Here is a 12,592-nt window from a genome sequence, read left to right as displayed (position 1 = left end):
GTAATTTTTTTTTTCAATCTTCTTTTTGTTTATGAATCTCTCTATCAACTCATTCATTTTTGCTACGCATGTCTTGCAGTTTCACTCGTTACTCGTAAACATCACAAGAAATATATTGCAATGTTTTACTTATGTATATTAGAAGACTTGATGCAAAATTTCAGTCACTGTTCTGCAGAAAGGGATGTTCATTTTTTCTATGATTTTGCACTTGTTACAGCAGCAAGTTTCTCTCTTGTTGAGCCAATTTAATGCCAGCACCAGGAACTGCAGAGTGTTGTCATCAAAGATTGTTCAGCGACACTGATGAAATCGCCATGCTTTAAGGGTTTTGATTTCACTTCTCCTAGAGGAAATCCTTACAAGAACATGAATGCCTTTTGCGATTATGTTAACACGTAGATTGAGTCAAATTCTTCCAAAGCTCAGATAGCTACAGAGCTCCAGAGGTGATGTGAAAAGAGTCATTGAAACTACTGCAGTGAAGAGTTTGTACCGAAAGACTTTGTATGGACTGACCCGTTCAGTTTTTTTTTTTTGTGAATGTGCAGATTCTAATTCTTTAGTTTGTATATCCATCAAAGCTCTGACTTTTGAATCAATGCTGATGAGTGAATCAAGCAGATATATGTATCATTGAACTCACTCATGTAAAATAGTGATCATAAATAAAAATAGTGATCATCTTATTTTTATATATTTTTGAAGTCAGGGATGAGACGTGAGAGTCTCACCTTCTGCGGCAGTCTCTTTGTGGCATGTGAGTTTTGGCTTTTCCTGGCTTTGACGTCGAATGTTTTCCTTTGTGGAAAACTTTAGATCAAGTATCTTTTACTGAAGAGAAAAAAATGGAGAATGAACTCCTTCAAGTAGGGTCATCCTGATGTAACTACGCTTTGATCTGCTTCGTGTTAATATAGACATATATAGTCGATCAATAGATACTTCGAATTCTACAGTGACAGTTTATTTACAACTCAAAGACGGGTTTCTTCTGGAGGCAGAAATAGCCGACACCGGCGTTTTGCCCTCTGAGGAAGAAGGCCCTCCGAACAAGACAGGCGTCTCTCAGTTCTTACTTGACATGGTACGACAATATTTTCTAGAATGTTTTGTTCTATTTTTTTAATTTTTAAGTTTCTTCGAATACCATCGGTAGAGATGGTATTCTATATGAACTGTTTTTAACTAAAAAAGAATGTAAACTCTCCTAAAATCCTAATCAAAAAAGTTTCTTCCTAGATATTGGTTATAATTGAATAACAGTGGATTTGATTTAGTTTATACAAATTGTTAATTGAATAGCAAGGGATTACAAGTGATTTTGAGTTACTTTACCCAAATTCCATGTTGAATAACACTTGATTTAGATTTTTTTTTTTTAAGTCTTCGGTTGAATAACAGGAGATTTTAACAAAATCCCAAAATCTTTTGAAACTCTTTTCAATACACCCTCCTTAGTCTGTAAATTAAATTCTAATCAAGCTCGGTTTATAAAGATGGGGCTTATAATGAAAACAATTAGAAACGTAGGAACACTAAAATAGCCCAACTTCTATAGAACTGGGCTTCCCATCAATCAATCACTGGGCCTTTTAAGGTTGACTCCATCATTCCCTGCTGCGTTTCCAAATCAGGCAAAGCAGAAAATAAATATCGCATCTCGACGAGTAAACCACAAGACGAATCCACCATCGTACGTACGCATATTCTCATCTCACTTTCCGCGTGAGTTGTTCGTTTCACGAGATCCATATTTCTCTTGGATCCATAGCTTAGCAACTCCGTGGATCTCCTCCTCTCTCTCCGGATCTCCCACCTTGAGGTTCGTCTCTCTGCTTAACCACGACCTATGATCCAGATTTTTGTAGAGATCGATCTCCTTTTCGCCTTTTCCTTTGTGTAAATCTACAATGTATCGGTTTTCTCGGACGTTCTCTTGTTTGATCTCGATCCGATTCCGTTAGGAACCCGATCTTCGCGTTAATGCGGCTGAGTGAGACTGCAGACTATGTAGATTCGATCGCTGCTCTTCAAATCTGATAGAGAGATGTGCATTCGTTTTGAAATCTTAGTGGATCCGAAGCTATTTTTCATTTATTGGAAATGATTTTTGTTGGATGTTTTGATCGTATTTGTAGCTGGATCTGAGGATTCGACATTACCGATTTTTCTTCTGTGATGTTTTTGCTCATAAACCATGAATTGGAGAACGGAGTTGTTGATTTTAGCCATTTTGTGAAAAAAAATGAATTTTGAAATGCGGAGAGATGCTTCATTCATTGTATAGAAATTCAAGTAGAGTGGTGTAGATTACTGCTGAGTAGGTATGTGGATACTATTGAACTTCTTGTATAAGATTTACTTGAACAGTGATGACGAAGCTAATAAGGTTCTTTGTGCTCTGTAACCGAAACTTTAAACCGCACGAAACATTAACATTTTACTTATCTTGTTTTTTTTAATATGTGATCTGTATGTGAAAATCTGATTTTTGGTTCCTGTTTTCTCTGTGCACTATTTATAGTTTTCTCTGTGCACTATTTATAGTTTTCTCTGTGCACTATTTATATGCCTTATGTTGTAGTGGTGCTTCTTCTTGCATGATGTTCCGTTTTGTTTGAGCTCAAAAGTTTTCTTCATTTTCGTTTCTCTTTCACTCTCTGTGCAGCGCCCGAAAAGATGGACAAGTCTAGTACCTTGCTTGTACATTATGACAAAGGGACTCCAGCAGTTGCCAAGGAGATTAAAGAAGCTCTGGAAGGAAACGATGTGGAAGCAAAAGTTGATGCCATGAAGAAGGCGGTTATGCTTTTGCTCAACGGTGAAACCATTCCTCAGCTTTTCATAACTATTATTAGATACGTGCTGCCTTCTGAAGACCACACGATCCAAAAGCTTCTGCTGCTGTACCTGGAGTTGATTGAGAAAACCGATTCCAAGGGGAAGGTGCTGCCTGAAATGATTTTGATTTGCCAGAATCTTCGGAACAACCTTATGCATCCTAATGAATACATCCGTGGAGTGACACTGAGGTTTCTCTGCCGGTTGAAGGAGACTGAAATCGTGGAGCCTTTGACTCCGTCAGTGTTGCAGAATCTGGAGCACCGTCATCCATTTGTTCGTAGGAATGCAATTCTTGCCGTCATGTCGATCTATAAGCTTCCAAATGGCGAGCAGCTTTTCGTTGATGCACCTGAAATGATCGAGAAAGCTCTGTCAACAGAACAAGATCCGTCCGCCAAGAGAAATGCATTTCTGATGCTCTTTACCTGTGCTGAGGAACGAGCTGTGTACTATCTTCTGAGCAATGTTGACAAGGTTTCAGACTGGAATGAGTCGCTTCAGATGGTGGTGCTGGAGTTGATTCGGAGTGTGTGCAAGACCAAACCAGCAGAGAAGGGGAAATATATTAAGATTATCATTTCTCTGTTGAGTGCCACTTCCTCTGCAGTTATCTATGAATGTGCTGGGACGCTTGTTTCTCTCTCATCTGCCCCTACTGCTATTAGGGCTGCTGCCAACACCTACTGTCAACTTCTTCTTTCTCAGAGTGACAACAATGTGAAGCTTATTTTGCTCGATAGGTTGAGTGAGCTTAAGTCATCGCACAGAGATATCATGGTTGAGCTAATAATAGATGTGCTCAGAGTACTCTCAAGCCCAAACCTCGATATTCGCAGGAAGACACTTGACATTGCCCTTGATTTGATTACTCATCACAACATTAATGAGGTCGTTCAAATGTTGAAGAAAGAAGTTGTAAAGACACAGAGTGGAGAGCTTGAGAAGAATGGAGAGTACAGACAAATGCTTATTCAAGCAATCCATGCTTGCGCGGTTAAGTTCCCCGAAGTTGCAAGCACAGTGGTCCATCTTCTAATGGATTTCTTGGGAGATAGCAATGTGGCTTCAGCACTTGACGTGATTTCATTTGTTAGAGAGATAATTGAAACAAATCCCAAGTTGAGAGTTTCAATCATTACCAGGTTGCTGGACACGTTCTATCAGATCCGCGCTGGAAAGGTCTGCCCTTGTGCACTGTGGATTATTGGGGAGTATTGCCTTTCACTTTCGGAAGTTGAGAATGGCATTTCGACCATTAAGCAATGCCTTGGTGAGTTACCATTCTACTCTGTTTCTGAGGAATCTGCGCCAACTGAGACATCAAAGAAGATTCAGCCAACCTCTTCTGCCATGGTGTCCTCTAGAAAACCCGTGATTCTTGCTGATGGTACTTATGCTACCCAAAGCGCGGCCTCTGAAACCACATTCTCAACACCAACAGTTGTTCAAGGGGCACTGACTTCTGGAAATTTGAGAGCACTGCTTCTAACTGGTGATTTTTTCCTAGGAGCAGTGGTTGCTTGCACATTGACCAAGCTTGTTCTTAGGTTGGAGGAGGTTCAGTCATCTAAAACAGAAGTGAACAAGACAGTCACACAGGCCTTGCTGATCATGGTTTCCATGTTGCAACTTGGGCAGTCTCCTGCTTCCCCACACCCTATTGATAATGATTCATATGAGAGGATTGTGCTGTGCATAAAACTGCTTTGCCATAGGAATGATGAGATGAAAAAGATATGGTTGGAATCCTGCCGCCAGAGTTTTGTCAAGATGATTTCTGAAAAACAACTTAGAGAGATGGAGGAACTTAAGGCAAAGACCCAAACAACTCATGCGCAACCTGATGATCTAATTGACTTCTTCCATCTAAAGAGCCGGAAGGTAATATTACTTTCCAAACTATCGCTTGCCTCATTGTTTTTAATTACTATTATGAGTTCCTTGCAATCTGTTCTGTTCTTACACGTAGATGTCTGCTCTCTTTTACAGTTAAATCCGATTATTTTATTTTCTCAAACTGAAGAATGACAACAGAAGTTTATAGTGGCTGGTTACGTTTTTAAAAATCTGTCAGTAGATCAAATTTCTGATGATAAGTTTTTTTTTTCAGGGAATGAGTCAACTTGAGTTGGAAGACCAGGTACAAGATGACCTGAAGCGTGCTACTGGAGAGTTCACAAAAGACGAGAACGATGCGAACAAACTCAACCGCATTCTTCAACTCACAGGATTCAGTGACCCAGTCTATGCTGAAGCATATGTGACTGTCCACCACTACGACATCGCACTCGAAGTTACTGTTATCAACCGTACAAAGGAAACTCTTCAGAATCTGTGCTTGGAGTTAGCAACCATGGGTGATCTCAAGCTTGTTGAGCGTCCTCAAAACTATAGTCTTGCTCCTGCAACGAGCATGCAGATAAAAGCAAACATCAAGGTGTCGTCCACAGAGACCGGAGTCATATTCGGGAACATCGTGTATGAGACATCAAATGTGATGGAGCGAAACGTCGTGGTTCTTAACGACATTCACATTGATATCATGGACTATATCTCCCCTGCTGTTTGCTCGGATGTTGCTTTCAGAACCATGTGGGCAGAGTTTGAATGGGAGAACAAGGTCACACACAAAACCTTTTACACTTTGTTTGGAGTTTGGTGTTTAACCATTTGCGTTGTGGTCTTCATGTCAGGTTGCTGTGAACACCAAGATTGAGAACGAAAGAGAGTTCCTCGACCACATAATCAAATCTACAAACATGAAGTGTCTCACTGGCCCGTAAGTTCAGATTCTTCTTTCTTCTCTTATAGGCCGAAACTCTTCTTACTAATTAATGCTTCTCTCTATTTGCAGATCTGAACTAGAAGGAGAATGTGGGTTCCTTGCAGCAAACTTATACGCAAAAAGTGTGTTTGGTGAGGATGCTCTTGTGAACGTGAGTATCGAGAAGCAAACAGACGGAGCATTGAGTGGCTACATAAGGATAAGGAGCAAGACCCAAGGGATTGCTCTAAGTCTTGGGGACAAGATCACCCTCAAACAAAAGGGTAGTAGCTAAGGTTAGCTAGTTCTTGTTTTCCACTTTGATCTATTCATCTTGAATCCTCACACCTTACCATACCCAAATTGATTGTTACAGGCTTGGAATGGTGGGGCACAAGGTAAACAGGTTTAAACTACGTTCGTTTCTCTCTTAGAGCAATTTTTTTGTTTGTTTAACCTGTTTACTACGGAGGGAAGCGTTTAAGACTTTAAGCAATAATGTAAAGATTAATCTGTTATCACACCTTGGCCGGTATAGTTTCCGGTATGGTACGGATTGGTTCTTACTCATACGGCTGAGTGTGTTCTTCGTTTTATAGTACTTGGACGATTTCATGTTATTTGTAATGTTTTTTTTCTCTATATAATGTCATTTGTTGGGGAAGATTAAACCATGATTTTGGTGAAATGCTTTGTCGTGTTCTATTTTTTTGTTTATCCACTATAGTCTGGGTCTATAGCAGCTATTATGAGAAACGTTATTAGAGATGCAAATAAGACAGAGCAGGACCACTTTTATTGGTGAAGAAAGAAAGAAAGAGGCAGGACCAGTGGTTCTTAGAACGACAATAATTGATAGTGTGTTTCTTTAAATCTCAACTATCTTTTTTTTCTGAACACCAATATATTAAAAAGAAGCAGACCAACCGAAGGTTTAGTTGGCTAAAGCCGCATACAAAACTGATTTAGCAAGTGCCAAGACATTCAAGTTTCTGGAAATAAAAGTAAAAGCAATACAATCAAAGGATACAGAGAGGTGCTCCATGTCCAGAGTGATTCCGTAGAGATCCGTCGGGTGATACTTCGAGAAGATAGCAGCAACAAGTGTTTGATAATCTGATTTAATACAGATTTTTGAGAAGCCCGCTTCTAGGGCATGGAGGAGAGCTGATCTAACGGCTAAGGCTTCAACCACAAGTGTAGATGCTGTGTGAGCGAAGGTGGTAGTGCCTTGTAGTAGACGTTTCTTTTGTTGACTTATGAATATCCAGCCACAGCCTGCTCTGTCGTCGTTACCTGCCATGCCGCATCAGTAAAACAATCTATAACTGCAGAGTTAACTGGAGGAATATGCAGGTTTTGTCTATGGTGAGTCGAAGGGGAGATAGATTGGGAATTCGCCCATTCTCTTGCATTCCTAATGGATTTTGCGAGGATTTCCGCAGGTGAAGTATCTATGCTTTCGAAGATCCGGTAGTTTCTTGCTGTCCAAATTCCCCAACAAATCCAAGGGAAAAAGTTTCATGTTACTCCCAACGGTGGAAGGTTTGTCTGTCCGGCAGACAAGAGGAGGGCTTCACTGAAGGATGCACAATCCGACGGATTGAAATTCAGCTTCCATAATTGTGAGGCCCATACTTGTCTGGTGAAGTTGCAGTGAAGGAAGATGTGCTCAGTGGTCTCTAGTTCTCCACAGTGCCGGCATGTAATGTTAGCGAGGAGGCCTCGTTTTGCTAGATTCTCTCCTATGGTGATAGCTCCAGGGACTATTTTCCAAAGGAAAAGTTGAAGTTTTGGGGACACTTTGCTGTTCCAGATGGTCTTATACAGGATATGGTTGGCTGTAGGGGTGTGTTGATCCATTGTTATAGCGGCATAGTACCCAGATATTGCAGAGTACAAACCCGACCTTGACGCTAACCAAACATATGAGTTTGTAATCCTGTGATGCTCGGTTTAATGCTCAGAATCGTATTCAGGTATTGAGGGAGTATGCTCTTGATCTTACTCACGTTCCATTCCATGCTCCCTCTGCAAAGCAGATCAGCGACAACTAGGTCTTGGTTGTCTTCTGTGACGGGTCCTATCGGTCTCATTGGTTTCGTTGAGCTGAGCCAAGGGTCCTTCCAGATTCTCGTGTTCTCCTTATCTCCTATGGCTTTACTTAGGTGAGTCAATAATAAGTCCCTTCCTTTTATAATCCCTCTCCATCCGAGATGCGGCTTTCGGTGGTTCTGTTTGGAGGAAATGTGCCTTATTGCAATACTTGGCCCGAAGGATTCTGGATAAGAGACACTCTGGTTTAGTCAGAACTCTCCAAGCCTGTTTCGCGAGCAAGGCAACATTGAACGCCTGAATATCACGAACGCCAAGTCCTCCAGCCGCTTTAGGTGTTGTGATTCTTTCCCACGCTACCCAGCACATCTTTCTTTGTTCCGGTGAAGCATCCCACCAAAATCTCGTGAGCACAGATTGGATCCGATTGCAAAAGCTAACTGGCAGCTCGAAACAGGTCATTGCAAAGGAAGGTACTGCCGTAAGCACCGACTTTAACATGACCAGCTTGCCAGCGCCAGAGAGCTGTCTCGACGCCCAACTGGCCGCCTTATGTCTTATACGATCCACAATGCTAGTGAAGAGGTCTTTTTCCGTTGGCCAAAGTGTTATGGTAACCCGAGATATTTCCTACCGCTCCTTCATGTTCAATCCCGAGGCATTGTTTAACACGTTGCCGTATTTCCTGTAGGGTCTTGGCTGAAAAGGAAATAGGGGATTTAGAGGTATTAATCAACTGGCCAGAAGACACTTTATACTGCTGGAGGATTTCCATCAAGGCGGAGCAGCTATCCTCGTCCGTGTCCAAGAAGAACATTGTATCATCAGCGAACAATAGGTGATTCAGTCGAGGTGTAGGGATAGCCACTCTAAGTCCCAACATGTGGCCGTTACGTTGTGCTTGTCTACAAAGCCCCGATAGAACTTCCCCGCAAAGGATGAATATGCAAAGAGATAGTGGATCTCCTTGTCGGATTCCTCTAAATGGGGGAATTCTACCATGGACTGAGTCATTAACAAGGAAGGAATAGGAGACAGACTTCACGCATTGCATGATCAAATTGACCAGTGATGACTTAAATCCAAGGCGAGGACTGCTTCAATGAACTGCCATTCGAGCCTATCATAGGCTTTGCTCATATCCGTCTCGACGGCCATAGAACAGTGGATTTCCGCTTCCGACATCTTCAGTGTGTGTACAATCTCGTGTGTAATGAGAACGTTGTCTGAGATGGCTCTCCCGGGCACAAATGCACACTGCGTCTCAGAGATAATATCCTGTATAATAGGCTTTAGCCGGAGGGAGAGTATCTTTGTGATAACCTTGTAGGACACGTTACATAACGCTATCGGACGGTAGTCCGATACCAACTTGGCTCCTGTTATCTTCGGTATGAGACGGACATAAGTGACATTAGTAGGAGGCGGTAGGTGTCATGTCCGGAAGAAAGACTGGATCTCTAAGATTAGGGCTGGTCCGATTGTGTTCCAGTTGGAGTGGAAAAACCTTGCCGAGAAGCCATCCGGACCCGGCGCCTTATCTGGGTGTATGAGGAACATCACATGCTTTACTTCTGCAGCGTCGGGAATAGAGCAGATACTATCATTCGTAGTGTCTGAGATCGATGGTGTGATTGCAGACGTGACAATCACAGTGGTGTCTGCTATTGTAGTGCCTTAACGGAGGACGAGAAGATGTCCGAGAAGTAGACCAAAATCTGCTTTGCAATTTGTTCTTCTTCGTAGTAGGATGTGCCTGCTGCGTCTTCTATAACAGACATTCTGTTACGGGCTCGGCGTCCTTTGGCTATCGCATGAAAGTATCCTGAGTACTTATCTCCAGAAGATAACCCATTATCCTACTTCGTTGGCGCCAAAACTCTTCTTCCGCTTTGTATGCATTCATGAGCTCTGAGTTGATGGAGGTTATCAGTCTGTCATTCCCCTGAGGGTCAGTCATCGCTACGTCCAACCGCTGTTTCAAGCTGCTGATTGCTTCCTTGCTGTTGAAGTATTGTTCTCGCGTCCATGTAGAGATAGCTCGTCTACACATTGCAAGGCGGGTGTCGATGGGAGCATTTGTATTAGTATTCCAGACCCCATCAATTAACTCCTTTAGGTCGGCATTATCTCGGAGTCTGCGATCATATTTGAAGAGGCGATGTCGACGACGTTTTGCTGAATCAAACACAGTGATAATGGGCCTATGGTCTGACCCTTCAAAGCTGAGATATTGGCATATGCCAGTAGGCAAACTATCGGACCACGCCGGGTTGACCAACGTCCGGTCTAATCTGCAGTATACAAGGTGGGTGCGGCACCTTCCTCTCCAAGATAGTGAGATACCAGAGTGTTTCAGGTCAAACAAATCACACTGAGCAAGCATATTACGGAAGGATCCAAAGGTACCTTCCGTTCTTTCCGGGCCTCCCGACTTTTCACTATTATCCACAATCTCATTAAAAGCACTCGTCAACATCCAAGCTGTGTTTCGTGTGGATGCGAGCTCAATCAAAGAATCCCAAATTATATTTCTATTAGGAACTTCAGGTTCACCATACACAAAGGTTACAAACACAGTGGATCCTATATGGGAAATAACAGTATCGATAACATTCTTGGATGATGATAGGATTTGGAGATCAATATCTTAGTTTCCAGAAGAGAGCAAGGCCACCACTGCTAGATCTAACCGGTGGGACAAGGAGATGGTGATCCGTTACAAGAAAGTCTAGCTCGCTACGCACAAAGGAGTCCGGATTTTTTGCCTCCATGAGGAATATGATATCAAGGGATGCTTGTTGACGAAGATTCCTGATACGATGGACTGTCATGGGATTTCCCAGCTCACGACAGTTCCAGCTCATTTCTGCTAAGGAAGATCGGGAGTTAACCGAGGAAAATCCGTCGTCTTCCTCGTGCTAGCTGGTATCAGGACTATCGGTGGTGCCGCAGATGTTGATGTCGTTGCGTCCTGTGTTGTGATCGCTCTGGATGACGTGCCTTGTGAGGCTTGGAGACGAGCTAAGTTTCTCTTGCGCGATCCCGTGCCTGAGAAGGTCCTTGGATTGAGCCTGACAATGGTTCTTCTTTCTGTATTTTTGGGGGGTCGTCCACGTTTTCTCGTAGGCCTTGTTGCTTCAGCTTCTGATTCCTGGGGAAGTGGGGCTGGAAAGAGTGGCTCCTGAGGAGCTTCTATATGGGCACGCACAGCTGATGTTGAAGCTTGTATGATACGTGTTGTTGTCTCTTCCACCGTGCCATCCATTTCACTCAGAAGCGCTCGTTGTTTTCATGCTGCACTCTCCACCGGGTCTGGACAGTTTAGGTACTGGAGGGTAACTTCTCTGAGCTCTTTCATCACCTCCTCTCTAGAAGGAACTGTTGGTTCTGCAGGGAAGTCCACCGCATTCAGATTACGTTCCACGGAGGGTCTGGGAGGTTGGAAAGGAGCACTCGGGGGAGTCACTTCTTGGTTGAGCAGAAGAGACTTAACTCTCCATTGGAGGTTTGGAGAGGCACGGTTCCTTTCTCTATGAATCCCGTGCTCATGCTCCTCCTCTTGATGAGTGAATTTACGTCTCGTGTATGGAGGAGAGGAGTATTCCTTTTCTTTCTTCTCTGGAGATTTACCCTTGTTACGCTCATATGGGTGGAACGAGGCCGGAGCAAGCTTGTTTCGAGGCCCTGCGGAGAGACGTTGATGAGACTCTGCTACCAAAAGGTCTCCCATGGCGGTCTACTCGTTGCTGGAAGGGTCTGTTATCGCTACCAGTCGTTCCAGCTGGTTCCCGAGTGATTGGTTGAGGTAGTGTCTCTCGGTCGACTATAATGTGCCAGCCCATTGGTCTCTGTCTGGTGGGTAGTAGGAGCCGCAGGTCTCTCCGGGCAGTGAGACTGCAGGTGAGATAGACGGTAGCATATGGAACAGTGATTCCCTAAGTTTTCATAGTGCAAAGAGATAATGCTTTCCTCGCCTGAATCATAGTCCATGGATGCTTCCATATCAGCTGTTTCGGACCATCTACCATCACCCTTACACGAGCTGCAGATCTCGTAACCTCATAGGTTTCAAGCTCACCTAGTTCGAGGCTTATATTGCGCACGACCTTTTTCGTGCCAATAGTGTAGAGGTATGCCTCAAAGCGAGATCCAAAAGGGAATTTGCGCCGGGAAGTTTGGAGAAATAATAGGTTCCCAGCGTTGTACAATAATCATTCAGGGCCCATATTGATATGGTCTGTTGGCTAAGACCATCTTGACGTCTTATTCTTTGTTGAAACGGAATTGGAAACACCCATGAGATTCCATTTCTTTGCTAGGTAAGGCAGAACAGAGCTCATCTTTTGTTCTCTTGGGTTAGTCAGGCGGCCAACAAGAGTAAGCATGTTGTCCTTGATAAGGTCTGATGGGTCAAAGTCAGGTGCGCCCATGCGGAGTCTTGGAAAGCCTGATGGGTTGCTTGCAATGACTTTGCCTTTCTCTTCTGCAGAGAGTCTACGTCCCATGATTGCAGAGGTAGGTGGGGAACAAAGTCGGAAGGGGTAGAAAAGGTGACCTCTGAGTAGTAGACTATGCCTAGTTATGTGTCTTTAAAGAGAGTCTTCGGTGTAGTGTAGATAGATGGTTGCACTAGAAGAAGCTTCTATACTGGAAAGTAGTAGTGGATGGGAAGAAGAAACTAGCGAAGAGACTGAGAGCAGGCAGTTTTCGACAAAGGAGAGAGTTCTGTCAGGGGAGTTACTTAGAGGAGTAGCAGTCGATTCTAAGCAAACAGTTCAATGAACTATACCCGCTGACATGAGAGGATGAAACCGGTAGATGTATATTGTACCGAGAAGAGCTAGAGAAATCGTCGTTCATGGTCATCTCCGACCGACGGAGCCGGTGAAGAGAGGGAAGAGCACCGGCCAGGGCAGGCCGAGA

The 12,592-nt window shown here is 43.4% G+C and overlaps 1 protein-coding gene across 1 annotated transcript; it reads left to right on the top strand.

The window, feature by feature from the left end:
• Nucleotides 1–1,640: 1,640 nt before the first annotated feature.
• LOC106334836 (coatomer subunit beta-1-like) lies at nt 1,641–6,301 on the top strand. Its single transcript, XM_013773210.1, has 6 exons — nt 1,641–1,825; nt 2,672–4,728; nt 4,958–5,467; nt 5,541–5,626; nt 5,702–5,907; nt 5,988–6,301. The coding sequence occupies exons 2-5, from the start codon at nt 2,683–2,685 to the stop codon at nt 5,904–5,906; spliced, it is 2,847 nt and encodes a 948-aa protein (XP_013628664.1). The 5' UTR covers nt 1,641–1,825; nt 2,672–2,682; the 3' UTR covers nt 5,907; nt 5,988–6,301.
• The last annotated feature ends 6,291 nt before the right edge of the window (nt 6,302–12,592 follow it).

The sequence above is a fragment of the Brassica oleracea genome, chromosome C3, assembly GCF_000695525.1.
Source record: "Brassica oleracea var. oleracea cultivar TO1000 chromosome C3, BOL, whole genome shotgun sequence".
NCBI classification, from domain to species: domain Eukaryota; kingdom Viridiplantae; phylum Streptophyta; class Magnoliopsida; order Brassicales; family Brassicaceae; genus Brassica; species Brassica oleracea.
The sequence above is the reverse complement of the archived record's forward strand: the minus strand, read 5'-3'. Positions and strand labels throughout refer to the sequence as shown.